General features: G+C 39.7%; 1 protein-coding gene and 1 long non-coding RNA gene across 4 annotated transcripts in view; one reads left to right on the top strand and one right to left on the bottom strand.

The window, feature by feature from the left end:
* The window catches only part of LOC122220266, a 14,601-nt gene extending 11,634 nt beyond the window's left edge, over positions 1–2,967 (bottom strand). Inside the window, exons 1-2 of one of the 3 annotated variants that reach the window (XR_006202762.1) lie at positions 2,726–2,967; positions 2,173–2,272 (exon numbers count right to left, since the gene is read on the bottom strand). This is a non-coding gene — a long non-coding RNA (uncharacterized LOC122220266). The other 2 variants (XR_006202763.1, XR_006202764.1) reach the window with 2 other exon arrangements.
* A 15-nt stretch (positions 2,968–2,982) lies between these two features.
* Positions 2,983–18,916, top strand: CD164 (CD164 molecule). Its single transcript, XM_042939552.1, has 6 exons — positions 2,983–3,261; positions 6,043–6,126; positions 7,708–7,779; positions 9,921–9,956; positions 13,681–13,737; positions 16,340–18,916. The coding sequence occupies exons 1-6, from the start codon at positions 3,081–3,083 to the stop codon at positions 16,504–16,506; spliced, it is 597 nt and encodes a 198-aa protein (XP_042795486.1). The 5' UTR covers positions 2,983–3,080; the 3' UTR covers positions 16,507–18,916.
* Positions 18,917–24,344: the final 5,428 nt, after the last annotated feature.

Below are 24,344 nucleotides of genomic sequence, written 5' to 3'. Positions count from 1 at the left end.
GAGGCCTGAGATTTTGCATCTCTAAAACATTTTCAGGAGGTATGAGTGCACTGGGTTCATGAACCACACTTCGAGAAATAAGAGTAAAGCTGTGGTTTTCAACCTAAGTTGCAAAATTTTTTTTAACGTTTATTTATTTTTGAGAGAGAGAGAGAGAGAGAGCAGGGGGGAGGCAGAGAGAGGGAGTTTATTTATTTTTGAGAGAGAGAGAGAGAGAGAGAGCGAGCAGGGGAGGGGCAGAGAGACAGAGGGAGACACAGAATCTGAAGTAGGTTCCAGGCTCTGAGCTGTCAGCACAGAGCCTGACAGGGGGCTTGAACTAATGAACTGCGAGATCATGACCTGAGCTGAAGTCTGCTGCTTAACCAACTGAGCCACCCAGGCACCCCAACCTAAGGTGCAGATTAAAAACGTGGAGAAGGGCACCTGGGCGGCCCAGTCGGTTAAGTATCCGACTTCAGCTCAGGTCATGATCTCACAGCTCGAGTTCAAGCCCAGCGTCTGGCTCTGTGCTGACAGCTCAGAGCCTGGCGCTTGTTTCCGATTCTGTGTCTCCCTCGCTTTCTCTGCCCTTCCCCCCCACTCAAAAATAAATAAAGACATTAAAAAGATAAATAAATAAAAACACGTGGAGAGCCCAGGCATTTTTCCAGACTAATTCAATTGGTACTCTGGCATCAGGAATTTTCAAAACTTCCCAGGTGATTTCTATGTTCAGTCAAGGTTAAGAATAACTGCTGTCAAGTATAATGCTCCCTTCTGAAACCCTGGAATAGTTATGGAAGACATATCCATAGCCAAAGTGGAGAGCCTCCTAATGACAGGATCTCTAGTTTATCATCAATCCTAATCACAGTGTTAATAATAAGAAATTGAATCTATAATTTCAGCTTACTATTAATCTTTGATTTATTACAATCTTCTTTGTTGAAACTTATTTAAATATTACAATGTTTAATATATGTTATCAAAACTGTGCTACAGGGGTGCCTGGGTGGCTCAGTTGGTTAAGCATCTGACTCTTGATTTCAGCTCAGGTCAGGATCTCAGGGTTCTCACCCCGCGTGGGGTTCTGTGCTGACAGTGCGGAGCCTGCTTGGGATTCTCTCCCTCTGTCTCTCTGCCCCTCCCCCACTAGCGCGCGCGCGCGCGCGCGCGCGCTCTCTCTCTCTCTCTCTCTCTCTCTCAAAATAAAAACTTAAAAAACAAAAACAAAAACAGTGTTACAGATGCCAGTCCTTGCTACAGAACACTGAAATGACTTTGAAAATCTTCCTTGAGCTAGCTTAACAGATGTCATGTAAAATAAAATAAGCCAATGCTTCTCTAGTTTTAAAACGAGAGTGAAATGTTCTCTTATCAAAAATCTGAAGACTAGAGTTGAACATCCAGGTGACAAATCATAAAACAATGGTCTCCACAATGGGGTGTGTTCATCCTAGGATGTAAACAAGTTGATCCACTGGAGTACAGGAAGAAAACAGACTTCTATTATATTTTTAACTTAAAAAAAAAAAAAAAGTTTACTAGTGCCTTCCTTTGGGTGTCAGACGGCTGTATACATGCTGTGGGAAACATACCGTGAGAGAAGAGCAGCCAGTTCACTAAAGGCCGATAATGGGACCTCATTTAAGTACTTGGCTGCACTCTCATTCTTCCAGCCATAGGTTGGATCAACCATCATCAGTTTCTTATTTACATCCAAGCAAATCTCCAACTAGTGTAGTCAATAGAACAAATGTTCATAGTCATCAGGGTACAAAAGAGCCCCACTGGTTAGATCCTAGAAAGTAGTGAAGATGTGAAGTTGAGGAAAAAATGGTAAAATGTTTATGAAGTCAACTTTTTTGTTTTTTCATAGCAAAGCAGATCTCAAAAAAAGCAAATAATGTTCGCGCTATTTTATTAGGGTTAAATGTGAATAATTGAACTTGCATGATAAGTACAAATAACTGAAAACAGCATTAAAATACCTTTTATAGTCTAATTTTTACTATTTAATATAAGCACGATGCAATTGTGAATATTTTGTGAGACTGGGCATCAGATGGTGCTCACCCTTACTAAAAACCTGAGCAGTGACAGAACATTAACAGGCATTTCGAAATTCAGCCCTGTTGCCAAGCACCGTTTTTCGGTCAAGTCACTTTTTCTGAGTCTCGGTTTCCTCACCTGCAAAGTGGGGGTGGGAACGGACCAGACGGATTTCCAACCCAGCTTGTCTTTGATTCTCTGTGTAGTGGTGGCGTTGACTGGCTTCTGCTACCAATGGCTGAAATAGAAATTCAGAAAAGACAGGTTGGGCAAGTGTGATAGAGGTAGAAGGTGTTTGGCTCTGGCTCGAAGGCAGGACGCTTTCGGCTTTTTAGCCGCTCACCCTAGGTGGGCGGCGGAGCAGAAACTCAACCACGTGGTTTCTTCATTTCCCTGGGGGATCCCAACACGGGGTTATTTCCAGAAAAACCCATTTTCAAAGGACAGAAGCGCGGGTCCCACTAAAGTTCTGTGCAAGCACCCTCGGAATGCGGGAACACACCACAAACTTAATTCACGTCCTGATTCTAAGTGCACTCCACGAAAACCACAGCCGGGCGGACACAGATCCTGGAGGCGAGGCCCAGAAAGTCACGTGGGACCGCGCATTTACAGCCTAGCTGGTCGCTCGGGTGGACGCCGAGCGCCACCTCATGTAGGTTGTTCCATTCAAGCCAGGGTCGGAGCTTACCCTATCGCAGGAACTAGAACAGCCCAGCGGCGTCCTGGGTGATAACCTGAAGGCAAAGGAAACAGTTTACTGCATCTGCCGAGCTTCTTCGCTATATTTCAGTTGCTTTGAGGGACAGCGTCCCTCGATTTCCTCTCGATGCCCGTTTCCCCTCCCGTAGGATTCCAGTTGGTATCGTCCGCGGTCCGCCCCCGCTCCGCCTCGCCCCCGCACGCCGTGGCCTGGGGCCCCTCACGTGACCCCGTCGCGATCTCGCGGGGGACCAGACTCTCCGAGGCGGTGCCGCAGGGGACAGAGGGACTGACGGAGCGGAGTTCGCAGCAGCTTTCGCCGGAACATCTGCGCGGAGGACGTGATGTCGGGGCTCTCCCGCCAGCTGCCGTGGGCCGCTGCCTGCCTGGCCGCGCTCTGTGTGCTGACCGCGGCTCAGGACGTCTCCCCGGACCCGAACGTGACTGCAGTTACGACTTTAGCGACCACCAAGTCAGTTCCGACGTCGGTGACGACTCTAACGCCGGTCACCATTCCAGCACAAGGTGGGGGCCGGCCCAACGGGCTTCCCGCACTGGCACGCCCGCCGAGCCGAGCCGCCTGTCCTGCCCGCGGTGCGCGCGGGGCCCGGGCGGGCCGCGCTCCAGCAACATGGCGGCCCGTCCGAGTCCAGCCGGGGCCCGGCTCGGGGTGGCGGGGGTGGGGAGCGCCCCGGGGAGAAGGGGCGGTCGAGCCTCCGTGGCCTTTGCCACCCCGAGTGCCCTACGCCGACATGCTTTTAAAAAGTGCCTCGTAATCCCCAGTCTCACTTCACGCTCGGAAGAGGGGACGTGGCTTCCTCCCGCGGTGGCTGCAGTGGGGTTGATCATGGGGCGAGGCGACTCGCCTCCAAAGTTGTTGATGAAGTCGAACCCCCCTCTCTTTGGGGTTAGCCGTTTGCCCACCCAGGTCCTGCCTCCGAGAGGAGGCTTCTCCAGAAGTTGGCGAAAGAGGGAAAGAAACCGTAGACGTTAATGCTGCTAGTGTCTCCGACTTCGGTCTGAGAAAATAAGTTGCCTGGGATCTAACTATATTGATTCTGCGGATAGGTATGAGATATACTCGAGGGTTGGGCATTCGATTAATTAAAACTTTGCTATGTGCAAAGAAAAAAAGTAACCATTCGTGTACTCAGTGCTTCACGTATCCTTTTTGGTATTTAAGGCTAAATTAGAAGATAGGCAGTGAAATCTAGGAGGAAGATGGAGTTAAAGTAACTGCGAGAAGCGTAAATTTAGTTGATTGTGAAGCTGGGATTGGAACCCAGGTCTGTTGGTTTTCCAAAACCCGATCAGGAACACACCCTTTGTTAAGCTCTGCAGTAGACTTGGGTACTGGTTGAGGCGTACATTGAATTGGCAATGTCTTTACAACACAAAAGAGAAGGGAAGATAAATTTAAGGTAGAAAGGTGAAGGAGCCCTAGATATTTAAAACCTGCAATTTAGTATAATTGGTGATTGTAGTTAATATTGAGTAAGGAGTAACTGGCATCTTGACCAAAGAATTGCCGTGGAGTGTCAGGATATTTACCGTGGTTTCCCCCCCGCCCCATTCCCTCAGGCTGATGATACTATTTTGCAGTGTCTTCCTTTGGTTTGTTTTATGAAAGTTTAATAAAATGTATAATTGTTTATAAAGATGTAATAGTAAAATTCAAAAATTGTTAAATGAGGAAAGTAAATTGCAGTACGATACTGGATATTCTGACTGCACTGTTTTTAAGAGGATAGAGCACAATGTGTATTGTCTCCTGCTGATTTTGCAGTTTTTTCCCAGAATTGTAGTTTTGGAGTGTTGTGTGTATTTTTCCAAGAGAAGCTTGGAGATTCCCGTTAATTGCCTTTTTGTAATTGAAAGTTGTGCAAAGATGTTTTGTTTTCTGTAAATAGTAGTTGGATAAGCTTCAGTCTAAAATGAAAGGTAGCAAGTTTAGTTCATTGTAACTAACATTGATTATGCTATTCAAACATTAATTATCAGGCACAAAAGATTTTAGACTAGCTTTTTTTTTTTTTTATCAGTATACAAACGTCTACAGAATTTATTTTCTATTTTGTGAACCCCTTATTCAGGGTATTATATATGTCCCAGTCCCTGATGAATACTAGTCATAAAATATTGAAATGCATTGCCTCTATGCAGAACTGTTTTTTTTAAGGCATGGGGAAAGCAAATATGAATGTTTTGGGGGGCATCAACCTTCCAGGAAAATGGATAGAGCCCTATTCTAAAGTCTTTTGGTCATTTGGTTTAAATTATTGACAAAAACCCTGCTAACTTGTTAAATTATGTGTACATGGATGTTGCTCCTTCCAGGTCTTGTTGTTTCTTACCCTCCATTCATGGAGGACCTTGGAAAGAGCAGGCCGTTTATGAGTTCCGAATCTCTTGAGGTTTTCAGAATGGGCATCATCAGAGCTTGGGTTCAATCTGTAACAAATCTTTATTACTATTAAAAATTTCAGTGTCTCAGCTGATGTTTTAGGGCAGTGATTTCCCTGTGTGTGGTGTTGGCCTTATAACATACCCTTTTTTCCCAATATTTTTATTTTTTATGGATGTTTTAAAATGGCTCAAGAAACCCTGAGTGTCTGTGAAATAGCTGACCTGTGAAAAAGGGTTGCCTAGATAGGTACTGAGCCTTCTCACTAGCTTGTGGGGTTTTTTCCTTCCCTTTCTCTTGAGTTTATTTCAGCTTCTTCAGTCATTTATAATGATAGGAAATTTTTATTAAGCCAATTTATGAAGTGTTTTTGTGTGTGTGGTTAAAAAAAAACCCATCTAACATGAGGTCTACCAATCCAACAAATTTTTAAGTGTAAAGTACATTATTAACTGTAAGCGCGATGTTATACAGAGGAGCTCTAGAACTTTTCATCCTACTTGAAACTATACCCTGCTTGACCAGCAAATCTCCATTTCCCCTCCCCGCAGCCATCATTCTACTTTCTGCTTCTGACTGTGACTGTTTTAGATACTTTATATAGGTGGAATCATGCAGTGTTTGTCCTTTTTTGAATGTCTAATTTCACATAATGCCCTTAAGGTTCATCCATGTTGTAGCATATGGCAAGATTTCCTTTTTTTGTGGTTGAAAAATACTGCAAAATGTATACACTTTTTTTAATCCATTCATCTATCAATGGGCTATATAACGTTTTACCACTTCTCTGAATTAGTAAGTTCAGTATCATATGTAATGCTCACATTTGTGTAAAAAAGGTAAGTGATGCAAACTCAAAGTGAGTTATCAATTGATTGGTTTTATATGCCCCTCCCCACCAGGTATCTGTGAAAACCGCAACAGCTGTGTTTCCTGTTTCAATGCTAGCCTTGATGCTACTACCTGCTTTTGGATAGAATGTAAAGGTAGGAAAAGATTGCTTCAATTTTGAGGCTGCAAACTGTTTTGTTTTAACCTTTTAAGGTATTCTACAGGGCATTCCTGAACATTTGAAAATTATGTAGAAAATACCAAATTTTTGGTATAGTGTGTTACTATTTATTTTGCAAGTCAAATACTTTTTCGTTAAAGTGCCCGTGGCTTCACATTTCCCCCCAAAACTCTGGTCTCCCATTCTGTCCCCACACCTTTAATTCCTTAGGGGGATAATTAAGGTTCAGTAGTTTTTATTTTTTTAAGTTTATTTATTTTGAGAGAGAGAGAGAATGTGCGTGAACACGTGAGCAGGGAAGGGGCTGAGAGAGAGAATCCCAAGCAGGCTCTGTGCTGTCATCGTGGAGCACAATATGGGGCTCAAACTCAAGGACCGTGAGATCCTGACATGAGCCAAAGTTGAGTGCGATGCTTAACAGACAGCCACCCAGGTGCCCCAAGGGACGAGAGATTTTAAAGATTTGGAAGATGGAATGGTACAGGTACACTGAAATTAGCAGTGAAAGAAAGTTGTAAAATTTTCCCCTGAAAATAGTTGTCTAGAAAAAGGAGGCATTTATCTTCTGTCACCTACTAGATGAACTATGGAGACCTTATAAAACTTTGTTGGATACTTAAATATGAAAGAAGAATGACATGGGAAGAGAGTAACCTTTAATTTGAGGGATAAAGAGCTACTTGAAGATACTTTGAAATGCCAATAAGGTTTTTGTTAGGACTGCGGAATTATAGCATGTTCTGTTTTTTTAATGGAAGGTAGTTGCATTTTTTTCTTATCAGTAAAACAGTCTATCTGGTTTATATGTATATAAAAGAAAAAGCTAACACTATATGTTAAGCTTCTTTGTGCGTTAAAAAAATGTAAGAATTGTGGATATATCACTACATAAAAAAGTTGAAAAACTTCTTTTAAAATTAAGGTATTAGCTTAGTTTGGGGTAAAGTTAATTTTTTGTTGTTTAAGAGTCCCTTTTTTTAAAGTCATAAAATGGAATTTAAGAGCACACGCCTCTTCTCCTTGGGACTTGGCGTATTTTTTTGGGCTCCAATACTTTACTGTAGGATATGTTGGGGAAAGGTCTCCCTTACTCTTGTTACAAGTCTGACCATCTAGGAAAGCAGTTTTAGAAAGTGTAGATGACCAAAGCAGAGATCTGGAACAGAGGTCCTGCTGCTGCTATCCGGGCACCTCCTGTGGTGACTAAGCCTTTATTAAAGATCTTGACTGTTTCTCCCTACTGACTCAGCCCTATTTGTAGATTCTAGCAACCTTCCCTGTATGGTAGTCATGCCACAGTTCTGTGATCTGAGTGTTTTCCGATTTATCTGTTCAGTATATTTATGATGAGTTTAGAAGAATATTTGGAGGGATCCTATGTATTACTTCTTAAACAGTGGGGAAAAGAAAATAAAAGTTATTTTATCAGTCTGTGGACTTATAAAGTATTTATCCTTGAGTTTGATTTTTGGAAGCAATTCTGGAGCTTAGTAACAAAGTCAAAGATAATATAAGCAAGTGATTGGTGCTCTGTGTCTTTTCCTCCCCGTAACAGACAAAAGCTACTGTTCCCATAATTCAACAGCTAGTGATTGCCAGGTGTTGAATGGCACAAAATTCTGTTCTGGTAAGTATTCACATTGACTGTCGGGGAAAGTGGCCAGAGAGGTGAGGAAGATCTTTGCCTCAGGAAGCCTTAGTTCAGTATTTGGTTTGCCATTTCCATAATTCTAATCTTGTTAGAAATTTGGATATAAATAACATGTTCATACTGATACAAAGGACAGTGTTTTGTATCTTAGTTTAGTGATTTGGCTGCACTGTGGAATGCTGCAGATAGAGAGATACCTCCTCATTTACTTTTTTTCTTTTTTTTTTTTCTTAACTCTTCTGGAAACTCCCTGCATTTTAGACCTTCTCTTTATTTGCATTTTACAGGCCTAGACAACCTTGTTCTGGCACTTTTCTTGGTTGTGGTGCTGGTGATTGTCACATTCTCTAGCATAGTTTGTATTAATGGTTGAATTTTTTCTGTATTCCTCTGTTTTCTCATTTTTTTTTAAGTTTATTTATTTAGAGAGAGAGAGCGAGCAGGGTAGGGGGAGAGGGAGAGTGAGAAAGAGAATCCCAAGCAAACTCTGTGCTGTCAGCGTAGAACAGGGCTTGAACTCCCGAACTGTGAGAATGTGACCTGAGCTGAAACCAAGAGTCATACGCTTAACCTACTAAGCCACCAGGCCACCCCTCTTTTTCTCATATTTGTACTTTAATTTGAGGAAATTGATTACTCTTTAACCATAACTCTTTGCTCAGGAAATAGTTTAAATTCCTAGATGAAACAACTGATTTTTTAAATAAGATTACAAATGGATAGGGAAGTCAATTTGTAATTTGGTGCATAGGTAATAATTAAATAGAGCAAAAGAGGTTTCTGGAGTGTGTCAGTAGCCTTGAATGACTACCTGTAACAATTTACTTTTAGTAGGCATTTTCCCATTCGAACTTGAACTTTGTGACTGAGAATTTCACTAGTGTGAGGTCCATTATCCCTTATGTACAGTGAATATAGTATGGTTTAGGTGGTAAAAGAGCAAACAATTTTAGTATCTATTTTGATATATATTAGAAAACACTAATAACTATAATCAGACCTGTGATTTCATGATAATACTTTCTAGAAACAAGTATTTAAAAAAAAAATTTTTTTTTTTTTTTTAACGTTTATTTATTTTTGAGACAGAGAGAGACAGAGCATGAGCAGGGGAGGGTCAGAGAGAGAGGGAGACACATAATCTGAAACGGGCTCCAGGCTCTGAGCTGTCAGCACAGAGCCCCACGTGGGGCTCGAACTCACGGACCGTGAGATCATGACCTGAGCCGAAGTCGGCCGCCTAACCGACTGAGCCACCCAGGCGCCCCAAAACAAGTATTTTTTTAAATGCTTGTTTATTTTGAGAGAGAGCACACGCGTGTGCATGCTGGTGGGGAGGGGGTGCGTGGAGAAGAGGGAGAGAAGACCAAGCAGACTCCGAGCTGTCAGCGCTGAGCCTGAAAAGGGGCTTAGTCCCATGAACTGTGAAATCATGACCTGATCCGAGATCAAGAGTCAGATGCTTAACTGAGCCACCCGGGTGCCCCAAGTAAGACATTTTAAAAGATAGTAATTTAGAGAAAAATCAAATAAGTAATTATACTTATTTGAGGATGTATCAGTTAGAATTAGTTTGGGCTATGAAAGATAGGAAAACCCAAATTAGAGTGGTTTAAGCAACAGACAGACTTCACTCTTATGTAAAGGAAGTCTGGGCTCAGGTGTAGCTAGAGGGCTAGAGTAGCAGCTCTACAACCATTAGGAACTCAGGCTCTTTACTGGCATTCCTCAAGAATATCTCTGACCTTACTCTCTAAGGTGAGTGCTCCTATTCCAGCCATCAATTAGTCTTCCTGCCAGCGGGAAGAGGAAAGAGAGAGGCCCACATCTACCTTACAGATGCTTTCTAGAAGTTACACTTGACTACCTAGCTGCAGGGGAGGCCAAAAAAATGTCTGTCTTTCCTCAGGGGAGGGAAGTGTCAACCTTAGATTGGTGCTTCCATTTCTAAAGAAGGGGAGATGAGTATTCAGAGCAACTGTCAGTCTCCTCCGCAAGGTGGTACTTAAATGCAAAAATTATAAAAGTGGTATTCAAATGACTGCAATTTGGAAAATAGTATAATAGATTGTGATATTTGAGATTGCTTGGACTTAATGTTTGTTTCTTTTAAATAGAACCCGAGCCCACTCCGATGCCAACCAATTCTACAGGTAATACAAGATAATTGATTCTTTTCCTCTTCTTCAGGATTTGCAAGGCCTTCTGATGGATAATTTGTTAGCAATTAAGTACCTAAAAGTTTAGTATAATTTAAAAAACTAGTAGATATATTTAGTTTTGGACCATAATTACATTAATATGAATTGTCTGTGACAGCGGCACATAACTCCAGTGTTTCATATTCATTGTACATGGGAGGATTTGCTGTATCTTTGGACATTGAGTTCACACACTGCTTTTTGTGGATTTTGTGGAAATCTTGGGAAATACAGAAGCCTAAAGGAAATTAAAATTCCCTATAATTCCCATCATCCAGAGGTACCAAAATGTTTTCAGTGATAAAGTTATTCCAGTCTCTTCTGTGGGTATATCTAAATAAATATACTTACTATGAAATTGGATGGTATGTTCATACATGTTTGAATTTGTTTTTCTTCTTACTTAAACCTTGTTGTATGCGCTTTAACCATGCTGCACTTGGTTGGATAGTTAGGTCATCGGTCATTCTCCATGCAGTGGATGTCTTACAGGGAAATATGTGCTGTTAACCCTGATAGGATTGATTCAAACAGCATTTCTAGGTCAGAGGATAGAATTATTTTAAGGCTTTAAGTACTGATTGCTTTCCAGAAAGATAGGCTTTTCAGCCTAAACAGCTGGAAAGTTTTTCACTATACCTTCTTTCTCCTTCTAAAAATCTTTACCAAAGTGATAGGAGGAGTAAATCATTAAAAAAAAAAAAGTCTACTCCAGGAAAGTACTAGGCTTAGATGATAGGGTTTGGAGATAGAAGTAAGACAGCATTTTGTCTGTGGTAGGAACTACGAAAAAGGTAAGTAAGCCCAGTGTGTTGAGATGTTTGTAGGAAGGTGTATACGTGGAATAACGGCATATGTGGTGAAGGAGATGAGAAAGAGTGTAATGAGGTCAGGGAATTGCATTTGGAGTACACGGTGAGGAAAAATTGAGCTGGACAGTAACAGGTCAAGAGCCAGATTGGGAGGACAGATTGGAAGGAAGACAAGAGTGGACACATGGAGATTAGAATAGATAACCTGTGGTGGGAATTCTGGGGAACTACTAGGGGAAGAGTTGCAGGTGTATGCAAATAGACTTAGGAAGTAGAAGTGATAGAACTTGATGGAGGTGATGGCACAGCTCTTTGCTAACAGTACAGATTAAGCTGATCAGTAGGCAGTAGTAGTGTCCACAGGAGCAGCTTGTAGAGAGGAGAATAGGGCTTAAGAACCAAACTCTGTGGAACAGTAACACGTAAGAGTTGAGAAGAAGAGGACTGGAGAGGAAACTGAGTAGGGATGGGCAGAGAAGTGTGTCCAAGAAACTTTTATTTTCAGAGGAAAAAGTGGTCAGATGTTGTAGTAAGGGCCAGAACTCATTTTGAAAGACATTGGCAGTGGTGAGCTAGCTTGTTACCAGGTTTTGCTTGCCAGTTGTGCATAGCTCTTCCCAGCTACACATTCAGTGATACCATGTTGGTGGCTTGAATTACGGTGGAAATATTCATGCCATAGAGATCTGCAAATGCTACAGAACTTGCGGAGAGCACACAGTAGTAGCACCATTAGAAGTCACTGACTAGGAGGATGTTAAAGATTGATGAAAGCAGAGACGTTGAGGGAAAATTAGTTTCCTAAAGGTGGGATGTAAACCGGAAGCAGGAGCGGGGGAATCAATTTCTTTAAAACCATTGTGGGTTCACTTTTAATTTCTCCTCCATGGATCTTGATGCAGTTTTCATGCTTGCTCTGCACTGGGTTCTCCAGCGAACTACGATGGAGTCTTCCTTGTTTTGTCTCTTTGGGTTCTGTAAAGTGGAAAGAAGCCAGGGCTTGCTTATAGAAAATGCACCAATTGCATGGCAATTAGTGGTTGAAAAACAAACCTTTACATGGTCTCTTTTCATACCTACTGTGGAAAGAGAGCAAGTGAAAAATTAAGGGATTATTAAAGAAATGATTCAAAGGGAATCTGATTTACTTAGAAGGGTGTTCACTGGGGTTAATTATAATAGTCTTCTATTATACATAGTCTGTTATACATAGTCACATACAAAGTCATGACGTATGTATGTTATAAATAAATATGAATGTCAATAAATAGTACCATAACAGAATGACTAAATTACATTAGAAATGTGGTCGGAAATATTTGTAATATATTAAGTGGAAGACAAACTATTAAGTTTTAGCACATTTTTAAATTTTTTGTTACATACATACCTAGAGAAGTGGCTGGCTGGAAGCAGCATGAGATTACTTAATTTACTGTATTTTCTATATTTCCATCACCAGTAGCAACTTTTATAACTGCTGAATTATTTTTTTTAATGAAAGGAACTGTGGGTCAATAGAAGTATATTCCCTACTTCAGTCAAAAGTAAAAGTGTGTGAATGTTTTGCCTATTTATAAAAAAAGAATTAGTTTGTACCACGTTCAGAGGATTGTTCGTGAGAATCAGAAAATGTGTAAACTTTCTTTCTCTACCATCCATTGTCAGACAAAATTTGTTGATAGTGTTGTTTTAAGATTGAAAGGAATATATGTCTAATTTGTAAAGTGTTAGTGTGTTACACAGAATGTATAAGCAACAGAAACTTTTAAAGGATTAAAAGTCTGAAAATAATCATACCCTTTAATCTAGGAATTCTGTATAAGAATCAGTCCTGTCAGAGATGAGATCAAGTATTTCCCTGCAAGATGTTTGTAGTACGGAGAAATGAGAGATGACCTAATTGTCTCTCCAAGAGCAGGGTAGGGAAAATGTATGCAGCAATGCTCATATTGAGAGAAAGGGATACAGACATGTATGAGAATATCCTGTCAGTATTGTTAACATATCTTTTATTAGAATCTGTTAGTACTAACAGAGTACTATTAGTAATATTAGTACTAACAGAGGTCTGTTAATACATTGCTTTAGTTCCTAAAATGCGTTTACATTCAGGTTAATTCTCACAAGTGTTCATTTCTTTATAGGTATTTTCAGATAAAAAAATTATTGGAATTCATGTAGTATGGTAGACTAGAGCTTACCTTTGGGCTCTTATAATTTAAATTGGGGGTCTTTGACTCCTGAGGACCTGTTCTTTTATAAATCGAATTTTATTGAAACAGAACCATGCCTGTTCAGATGCATGGTGTCCTGGGCTGCTTTTGCACTACACAGTGTACAAAAAGCTTAAAATATTTACTGTCCGCCTTTTTAAGAAAAGTTTACCACCCCCTTGAAAGAAAGAAGTTAAGGCTATCTTGATACCTACTGGAGAAGTACTGAGTTGCACCTGTTTCTTACGATGACCTTTTAAGTTAATAGTTTTTGCCACAGAAGCAAGGTTATTTATCAAAACAAAACAAAACAAACCCATATAGTTCCCTTACTTAAACACTAATTCTTGCCCTTCTGTGCGTTTCTTTGCGAGTTTTATCCAGCTGTGTACATAAATTCCATACATAAACATGTACATAGATGTTAACATGGATACAATTTCGTGCTTGCTTGATGTTTTCAGAAGCATTTAAAAGCTAGTATTCTGGCTACGTAGATAAGTTAGTGAACCATTAACTGAAACTTGGCCTTTATTCTTTAAAAAATGGAAAGCATGTGAAATTGGTAGCATTATTTTTAAAGACAAATTGTTAGATATTGAGAGGTTTGGGAATTTACGTTTTTAATAAGTTGTGTTTACATTCCAGCTAAAACCACAACTCTGCCTTCCTCTTCTACAACTACCACCACAGTTACTACATCAGGTAATTGAGGGTTTTTTAAACTAACAGTGAGGTAGGATGTGTGTGCAACATTGCCTTATACTGTTTCTGCCACCATTTTCCAGTTTTATTCATGAATGGTTGTGAGTAAAACTCATCTCTTACATTTTGGAGGACCAAGACAGTTGGCTGTTAGAGCAGTAATGGTAGGTTTGCTGAGAGTCCTTCTCATTTGTTAATGTGTAACCTCATTTGGCATGACATGTTAGAGTTAAATGTGGTAATGTTTCTCCAAAACCTTTTAGTACAACTTGTAGGCGAGATCTAATTTTTTATAACTTACAAATTAAATTACTAAACAGTGATTAGTTGTGTGCTGTGTTAGATCATGGCAATTAGAGTGAAGATAATATAGCCATCTTTTTTTGAGGAAAGGTCTAAAAAGCCAAGCTAGCACTGCCAAATGTGTACCTCAGCCATATTTCTCACCATTTCTTTTTTTTTTTTTTGGAGAGAGAGAGAGAGAGAGAGAGAGCGCGCATGTGCCCATGGAGCGCACATGGGGGAGGGGCAGAGGAGGAGAGAGAGAGAGAAAGAGAGAGAGACAAAGGGAGAGAATCTCAGGCAGGCTCCATCCCATGACGCTGGGATCATGACCTGAGCCAAAATCAAGAGTTGGATGCTCAACCAAGTGAGCCATCCAGGCGCCCCCTCACCATTTCTTTACATTCCTTTATAATTCTTTTTTTTTTAATATGAAATTTATTGTCAAATTGGTTTCCATACAACACCCAGTGCTCATCCCAAAAGGTGCCCTCCTCAATACCCATCACCCACCCCCCATTAACCCTCAGTTTGTTTTCAGTTTTTAAGAGTCTCTTATGCTTTGGCTCCCTCCCTCTCTAACCTCTCTTTTGTTTTTTTTTCCTTCCCCTTCCCCATGGACTTCTGTTAAGTTTCTCAGGATCCACATAAGAGTGAACACATATGGTATCTGTCTTTCTCTGTATGGCTTATTTCACTTAGCATAACACTCTCCAGTTCCATCCACGTTGCTACAAAGGGCCATATTTCATTCTTTCTCATTGCCACGTAGTATTCCATTGTGTATATAAACCACAACTTCTTTCTCCATTCATCAGTTGATGGACATTTAGGCTCTTTCCATCATTTGCCTATTGTTGAAAGTGCTGCTATAAACATTGGGGTACAAGTGCCCCTATGCATCAGCACTCCTGTATCCCCTGGGTAAATTCCTAGCAGTGCTATTGCTGGGTCATAGGGTAGATCTAGTTTCAATTTTTTGAGGAACCTTCACACTTTCCAGAGCAGCTGCACCAGTTTGCATTCCCACCAACAGTGCAAGAGGGTTCCTGTTTCTCCACATCCTCTCTAGCATCTATAGTCTCCTGATTTGTTCATTTTAGCCACTCTGACTGGCATGAGGTGATATCTGAGTGTGGTTTTGATTTGTATTTCCCTGATGAGCGACGTTGAGCATCTTTTCATGTGCCTGTTGGCCATCCGGATGTCTTCTTTAGAGAAGTGTCTATTCATGTTTTCTGCCCATTTCTTCACTGGATTATTTGTTTTTCGGGTGTGGAGTTTGGTGAGCTCTTCATAGATTTTGGATACTAAAAGTGCATCTGAAGAGTAACTTAATTTGTATTATAAATGAAATCATATTCAGGTTATGCCACAGATCATTGTAGGTTATGAATCCTCCTCTCTGTATTTAAAATACTGTTCTTTTATGTTTTTTTTATTCTTTTCGCTTATTCTTGTGCTACCTTTCTCTTGGTTTCAAGGAAGCCATTTTGTCTTCACAGGAAGAAATACGGAACAGTTGTAATTAATTTTAAAGTGGCCAGCTTATCAAACAGCCACTACAACCAGTGTCTATTTGATATTCTATTTAAGAAAAAAGAAAAATTTAAGTATGAAATTGCTTTTTAGTAAAATGGATGGTGCTCCACTGGAAACGTTTTACTCCTTGAAAAGAAATTTATGTTTTGTTTTCTCTAGAAACATTTTACTCTCTGGAAAAGGAATTCAAACTTTTTTGCTTTTTTTCCATATCGTTTGGTAATGCTCATAAAATTTGCCGAGCAAGATTTACGGTACCTTTAATAATGAGGTTTTTTGCTTGTTGGAATTATAAATTGTAGATACTTAAGGTAATTTTTGCGATTTGAAGAATTGCAACCAAATTTTTACTTACCTTATGTAGTTTAGTAAAATTCAAAAGTTGTACGAATGTTCAAGTATTTACCGTAACAAATATTAATATTTACTGTAATAATTAAGTAAAAATATATGTAGTCTGAAGAAATTGCACATTTTTAAAGTGCTTTACATGTTCCCAGGGCATAATTTATGTACCAGGAGAATGTTTTGCTGTTAGTTTTGTGTTTGGATTTATATGGTAGCATTGACTGCTTGATACTGCTGGATGGAGTGAATGGGATTGATAAATGGTTGGTTTCCTTAATTAGGGATAGATTCTAGCTGTAAAGACTTGACCCAAGAGCAAATGCTTTATAGAATTGAGCACATGGCCAAGTAGAAGCTCAGGTGGGTCTTGAAATTATGATAGAGGATCGTGAGACTTACCAAGTGTTATTTTTCCGCTCTTATTTAACAGGTACGACTAATACCACTTTAACTCCGACTTCACAACCTGGACGGAAGTCTACCTTTGATGCAGCCAGTTTCATTGGAGGAATTGTCCTCGTCTTGGGTGTGCAGGCTGTAATTTTCTTTCTCTATAAATTCTGCAAATCGAAAGAACGAAACTACCACACTCTGTAAACAGACCCATTAAATTAACAAGGACTGGTGTATAACTCACTGAAACCAAAATATTATCTTTCAAGATGTCCCACATGGAAGACGCTATTCCAGGATCTTTAAATTTTCAGAGGATGCATATAGGATGTTTTGGAGCATCGTCCTTGAAGAAAAATCACTTAAATCATTTTGCTCAACAGGAATATTTAAAATATTCTGCATGAATCCTTGTGGCTGTCTTCTTTTATTTTAAATGGCTGCTGCTGTGGGATTATGTTCTCTCTTCTTGACGTACCAAATGTAACTCTGTAAGTGATGGAAAACATTGTCCTGCGCAGACAACCTCATGACTCTTTTGGCAGTTTAAATTTAGTCATTTTAAAGCCTGAAAGCTGCATTATTTTCATCCTAACTCAGGATGTAGTCTAGTGACCAGAATTGAGAAGAATGTGCCAAATGAGCATCAATCGGGTGGACTTTTGGCTGTCCTTTCAAAAGTGGAATAAATCTATAAATTTAGTATCCTTAGAGTAAACTGTATCTTTAGAGTAAAATTTTGTGCTCGATAGCAGTTATTTTTTCTACATTAGAAATAAGATGCCACACAGGGAATTACATTCCAGATTTAAAGGAACGAATGGAAAGGATACAAACCATTAAAGAATAGCAGGTTATTGTTCATCCTTGTAAAGCACCTTATATCACTGAGAAAATAAAGAACAGTGCCTTAAAAGACAGACTGAAAGGTAGACTGTAACTTAAAATGTTTGTGATTTGTTCTTTTACATTAAGGAAGGTAAAGGTTGGTCTGATGATGTAACTGTTGACAAGATGTAGTAAACCTGCTTTTAGATATCATACTGTTAGTATTTAACTAAATACTATTTGATTTCAGCCCCGAGCAAGTTAAGCTAAAAGATATTCCACAAAGCTGAAGGCCTTCACATATTGAACCTCCCAGCATTTTTCTTAGGCTGTTAAAAAGTATAAAGCTAAAGTTGATTTAATTATATTTTCCTTTGTACTTCAACACTGTTGTACCATGAAAGGATTTTCACCAAGCTTTCTTGAAAAGTAACTATTTTTATGAGGCAAGAAGGAAGGAAGTTGTTTTAGAGTCATTTACTAGTTCTTTAACGAGACAATCATTTTAAGTTTTGAGACCAGAAATGTGACCAGTGTAATTTTAGAAAATCTAGGGATTTTTGGTTGATTGGATTACTGTAGGTTTTTAATGATGATTGCCCAGGATAGACAGATTGTGCTTTCTCTTCTTTCTCTCTTTCTCTCCTGCTTTCTCCTTCTCTCCTGTCCTTTCTTTTTAGTTTCTGTTCCTGTAGTATAATATAAGCATGCATACTTTAATTTTTTTTTTTTAGTTTTCTTAGGCAGCACTAGTTTTTTTCAGTTTTAGAGGGAGACTTCTCCCCTGCCTTTGACATATTGGATTAGTTCAGAGGTTTACATTAGTTTTAAGAAAGTTTTGCTTTTCTAGGTCATTAAAGGTTTTTAGTTTCTTTAGCCTCTAAGGGCTGAGTTTAGCACTTGGTTTTCAGTATTTTGTAGTAGGAGATGACAAGTTGCTTTGGTCCATTTCATTAGCCAAAATTCCTTGCATTTAGATTATATTCAAGGTTCTTAAAATGAAGATTTACTGTTTCTTTGTTACTTGCTGGTACAGCTAAAGTTTGTTTTACTTGCACATTTGTACATACACCTAATCTTTTCAAGTGCCTTAATTGTTTAAAATCTCTGGCTTCAAAGGTTTTTGGGAAAAGGTAGGTTTACCTCACATTTTTGTGTTTTCATTAGTAATATTCATTAGTAATTAGTTCTAGGAACCTCACAAGAACTTTTATTATGGTGCCATGGCTGTTAGTTTTTAGTGAGTGCTAGAAGATCCAAGATTCATTTGAAAATATACAGAATTTCCATTCCTCCCAAAGTGGCAAAATTTAGCTACAGTGGTATAATTATCATTTACATAGATGTGAATACCTTATCACACATTAATGTCCATACAGCAATTTTTGTGAAAATGTAGCTGATGGCGCCTTCTCATCTTCTGTAATTTTGAATATTGCTCTAATAACAAAACCATAATATGAAACCAGTTAGATTTTGCAAGAAGAGCTCTTACAACAGAACTCACGGCCTTTTCCCCCCTTCCTTTAGCAATTTACTATCTTGAGCCATTAAAAATTTGGTTTTTTTAAAATCCAGAAGGTATATGGAAACCTTTTCAGATTTTCTTCTGATTTGTTCATGCGGATGTAGTTCTATCAAAACACCTTACTTTACCTTACAGATATTTGTTGCACAGGCAGACACTGCTGTATTTAGAAATTTCTATTTCAGTTCATTAAAAACTGTAAAACCAACCTGTATCATGTACCAAACTGATTTAAAATAAATCTACATGTTTATTGAATCAATCTGTTCAATTTTTTATTAACTGAAGTGTTTTTTGCATTTTGATTATGAAATTTAATGATAGTGAATTTACCTTATCAGTCTGTTTGGAGATGGGTTGTCTACTCTATTGTTATACAAGACCAGCAGATAGTAACTAAGATACGGATTTGCCAGTGGAGGAAATTTGCCAGCTTTAGAAATTTTTAGTGCTTTAGTGTTTACAGCACTTTACTGATGTTGGTCCATTGTCTTCTCAATTGCATTGTTCTCTGAGAAATCAGTCATCTTCATCTTCTGTTACTCAGTACATATCTTTGTTTTCCTTTGTTGCTTTTTAAGATTTTTTTCTCTATTGCTTCTCTGAGCAATTTGATTATGACATGCTGTGCTATCATTTCTTTTGGGGTTTGTTGGGTCTCTTAGGATATATGCCTTTCATCAGATTTGGACATTTTTCAACTACTATTTCTTCATATATTTTTTTCTGTCCTTTCCCTTCTTTGTTAGGGGTTCTGATGTCACAGAGGCTGCTGGAAGTTGACACACAGCTGATCCATGCACTGTTCGGTTTTTTAATCTTTTTCTGTTTCATGTCAGATTGCTGTCTTCAAGTTCACTAATGCTACAGTCTAAACCTAATGATAGTTTCATCCAGTGTGTTTATCATTTCAGGTGTCTTCATTTTTAGAAGTTCATTTTTCATGGTTTTTATCTTCCATGTCTACATACTCAATCTTTAGTTTTTGATCATACAGTGGTATGCTTTTTTTAAATGCCTGTGTCTGCTAATTCTAATACTGGGTCAGTTTGATTTTTTTTGTTCATTATGGGTCATACTTTTCCTGTTTCTTTTGCATGTAAGTTGTAAATTTTAAGCTGTTTGATGCTGGTTATTTTGGTTCTGGGACACAGAAAACAAACAGTATGATCAAGGTCTTGCATTTAAGTTTTGTTAGGTGAGAGCAGAGCAGCACTTATTCTAGGGTTCCCCAGTTCTGAGGCAAGACCTTTCTGTATACCCAGTGTCCCTGGATTATGGGGCCTTTCTAGTCTGGGCTAGTGGGAAAAGGCTCTGTTCCTAGCCTGGGGCAGGCTCCCAGATACTTTTTCCTGGAAAGCTTCCCCAGCCTTTGGTAGTTAGCTTGTGCACGTGCTGACCAATATGTTGCTGAGACTACATTCTGCAGATCTTTGGAGCTCCTCTCCGTGGCTTGCCACCCTGGTCCTTTGCTCTGGGAACTCCAGCTGCTTTCAACTGCCTTGACTTTAGCTCCATCTGAACTCAGGAAGTCCACTGGGCTCTGTCTGGGTGTCCTCCCTACATCATTGCTTAGAAATGCAAGGCAGTAAGCTGGGTTGATCGTTCCCTGTCTTTCAAGGATCACTGTTCTTTGCTCAAAGTCCAATGTATTGGAAACTACTGTTGGGTGTGTGTTGTCCCGTTTTTCAGTGTGAGGGTAAGTACAGGTTCTTCATCTTCGCCGGAAGAAAATGTTCAAGATGAGGATTTTACTTTATTTTATTCTATTTTCAAGATGAGCATTTTAAAGTCTTAATTTTTAATTTAAGGAATATGTAAATACATATTCTCAAATTATTTTTCCTTAAACTATTCAACATAAGTATGTCGGCTTTGACCATCCCCCAATCCCTTTCCCTTGCTTGCCCTCCACTTTGCAGAAGTAATTACTGGAACTGGTCTGGTGTGAAACAACCCCCCCCCCCCCCCAGCATTTTTTATGTACTATTACGTACCCTTAGAAAATACATAATGTGGATTTTTATTTTAACATCATCCTGCAACTTCTTTTCGCTTACTACTTGCAGATCTTTACAAGTTAGTGTATGTCGCACACCAAATTCTTAAATTCTCTGTTGGCATATGTAGTATGAGTATCATAAGCATCTATTGAAGGATCGTAGGTTTGCAATTTTTAGTTTTTACTGACACTTCTGCAGAGAGTATCTTTGCGCCCTCCCCCTTGTTTATGTGTGAATATATCTCTAGAGTAAATGCAGAGAAGTGGAAATTTGCATCATAGGGTTTACACTTTGAAAATTTTAACAGACTGAGATTGCCTTCCAGTTCCCACAAGCTGGGGTATCAGAATGTTTTCTGTATCTTTTCCATCTGATATTGGCAAAGTTAAATTTTAATACTCTGGCAAGTGAAATGATTTATTTGCTTATTTGTCCTTCCTCTGTGAATTGTGTTTTTTTTTGTCTTAACAATTGGAGGGTTTTTTATCTTGAAATATGCTGGGAGCTAATCTGTGGTCAGTGGATTTTCATCAGTCAATATTTTCTTCAAGTCTTTGTCTTTGTGGTGTCTTTATCATTAGAGTACAATCAGGAGACAAGCCACATAATAAGAACAGAGAAAGTTCATAAAATATTAACTATAAGAGTGGATTGGAGTGATGGGGCATATTATCTGTAATATTTTAAGAAATAATTTGCCAAGCAGTAAAGAATTCTAAACGATACTGGCATAGCAAGTATAAGAAGTGGCCACTGACTGTTCTCCTCAAGCTGAATTCCAGAAATAATTTCAGGATACAACCTTGGGTCTGTGGATGAAGTTAGTGGTAGCTGCAAATCCACTGCTAGGCAGCTATGCCTGGGGGAGATGTTATCCCAGTGGTAATCTGAAGTCATCCAAGGGGATGCAGGGTAAACCAACCACAGGAGGTACCACACCAGTGATACTCCACTGCTAAGCTATGTGCACTGCTCAAGTTTTGCCCAGAACCAGGGGAAAAAAAAATAAAAAAAAAAAATCCCTCCAGTACCATCTGCTGACAAAACACACACCACCTAGCTAAGAAATATTCATTCATATGGTTCAGCTCCATTTTCATTCTAATGGTGGAGCAGGCAACAGGTGGATTCAAACCTTAAAGCCCTTGTTTCTGTAAATTATGACCTCCCACTACTTAATATTTATTTTGCCTTTGCTGAGAACCTCAAGTGGTTGATTGTTTTCCTGGTGGTGGCCCAAATACTACTACCAAAAGGTCTGAGTCACACTGTTCTACCTGCTTTGTTACAGTTTTCATCAACCTTTTCTATTGGGTATGGAAGTACTCAGGCACCCAGAGAATCCCGTGTTCCAGATGTGGTCTTTCCTCCATTGTGTGCCAGCAGTACAATCTCCCCTTGGTAATCATGATTGACCATTCCAGCCAGTAGAGTAACACCTTTTGCTGCCTATCGGTTTAGCGGCTTATGAATCCCATCCCAAGATGGCCAAATGGCAGTCTCATCTTAGATCTTGTATCAACAGACCCATCGTTGTGTCCCTGGTTGAAACATACCTTGGGAACGAAGACCTCCAAACCAGCACAGCTTGAGATTGTTGAGATGAGAAGTATAATCATGAGGAGTCCCTTCCATTTCCACCCCTTGATTCCTGGATTCGTATGTCACCTCCTGTGAAACAGCTCCATCCTTTCAAGGTGGTATCTCCCAACAGTCACAACTGAGTTTTCAGTGAATTATTCCACCTTTCAATTAGACCAGACATTTCCATGTGTCCAGGGATGTTAATTTCGTGGGCATGAGTTCACTGCAACATTTCCTTTACTGTGAAATGGTTTATTCCTTAATTAGAAACAATGCTATAGGAAATGCCATGATAAAACATTCTATGAGTATGTGCATCAGATGGTAGTGCTGGCAGAAGCATTATAGACACAGGAAGGCAATCCAAATCCAGAATATGTCTATTCTACTGAAGAATCTCTTCTATGATGGCAAAGGCCCAATTTAATAGCCATCACGTGGATGGCTGTTACCCATGGGAGTAATACCATATTGCAACCTCAGTATTGGTCTTGGCTCTTCACAGATTAGGCAGTTGTCAGTAATGCATGACAGCCTTAATAAGGGAAAATCCATGTTGTTGGCTGAGACCATGCATAGCCTCTAGCTCTGCCACCACGGCCACGTTGTTCATGGGTCCACTGAGCAAGCACTGGGGTAGCTGGGGAATTAGACTGATACCCATAGAGTGCATTATATTATCCACCCGATTAAGAGCCTTCTCTGCTGTAGAAGCCCTTTGCTGGGCACTGACATGGGACACAAATACCTTCACAGTGTGTTCCCATTCCAAGATCCATCCATGTACTTCTTTCCAGATTTACTTGTCACCAACCTTTAATGTTTCTTCCAAGTCCCTGACTACACAGCCAGACCATTAGCAACTACCCAGGAATTAGTGTGGATATGTACTTCGGGCCATGTCTCAGATCAGACACAGTGGACAACCAAATGTACTACTCGCAATTCTCACAGGGAAGGGTTTTCTTTCACCCCCTTTTGGTTCACCCCCGAGTGGAACATAGTGCTGCAGCTATCCTCTTTTGGGTGGAACCAATATGTCATACAGACCTGTCTATAAACCAGGCTTAAATTTTTTATTGGCTAGCTAGTTGTTAGAAACACCTAAGGCCAGAGCTATTGATTGAGGAAGAGGATGCAACAGAAGTTGGTGTTGAAAGAGTCTGAGCCACATGTTCACGGAAGCTATCTGTACATTTCAGACCTGCTCAAGCAGGGTAGGTCAATTGTATACTATTTCCATTGATGATAGATTGCTGCTGTGCATGCTCAAGTTTATGACAAGGTGGATACTCCAACATCAAATCATGATGTGAAGCTCAGGCCACATGTTCACCTACTATCCCATGGTTGGGTAATAAGTCTCAAGCAAGGCACAAGTGGAATAGTTATCCTCAGCAGAGGGCATAGATTTGCTTCAAAATCTTAGGGTTCTGCCCTGGGATTCGGCTTGATAAAGACTCCATACATGCCAGGATACTTTTAGTATCATTGGCTTTGGACCTATAGATCTTAGGACCTATGACAGCACAGCTCATACTGTAACTCAAACTCATGACAGAGCCTTCTCTTGCTCTGGTCCCCACTCAAAGTTAGTAATCTTATACATTAGTCTATAAGTGGGTTGAAATAGCAAACTCAAATATGGTACACGTTGCCTTCAAAATCCAAAAAGGCCTACTGCGCATCATGATTTTGTTTTTCATGGTACATAGTGTGAGATGAAGCAACCTGTCTTTCTTCTTGGAAGGGGATATTTAACATGCTCCAAACCACTGCACCCCCAAGAAGCTTCATTGGGATTAATAGGCCTAAATTTTTGTGGAATTCTGCCCTTTACCTTCTAGTTCTTGTAGGTCTTACTAAGGCACCTAAGCACTTACTACCTTCTACTCATCATACCCAATCAGCATAATGTTATCAACATAGTGGACCAATGTGATTTTTGTAGACTATCAGATGATCAAGGTGTCTACAGACTATATCATGGCAGGGAACAGAATTGACAAAGCCTTAAGTCAAGACTTTGACAGAATACTGCTGCTCTACCAGGTAAAAGCAAACTGCTCCTCATGGTCCTTACAATTTGTTATGGAGTG

This window comes from Panthera leo, chromosome B2, assembly GCF_018350215.1.
Source record: "Panthera leo isolate Ple1 chromosome B2, P.leo_Ple1_pat1.1, whole genome shotgun sequence".
NCBI lineage: Eukaryota > Metazoa > Chordata > Mammalia > Carnivora > Felidae > Panthera > Panthera leo.
Note: the sequence above shows the minus strand (reverse complement) of the source record. Positions and strands in the feature narration are given on the sequence as shown.

Bases quoted from the DNA above. Each gene is read 5' to 3' on its own strand.
- CD164 (XM_042939552.1), top strand. From the start codon at position 3,081: ATGTCGGGGCTCTCCCGCCAGCTGCCGTGGGCCGCTGCCTGCCTGGCC. The intron at 3,262-6,042 runs GTGGGGGCCGGC...CCTCCCCACCAG, and splicing joins GGTCACCATTCCAGCACAAG to GTATCTGTGAAAACCGCAAC. The intron at 6,127-7,707 runs GTAGGAAAAGAT...TCCCCGTAACAG, and splicing joins CTTTTGGATAGAATGTAAAG to ACAAAAGCTACTGTTCCCAT.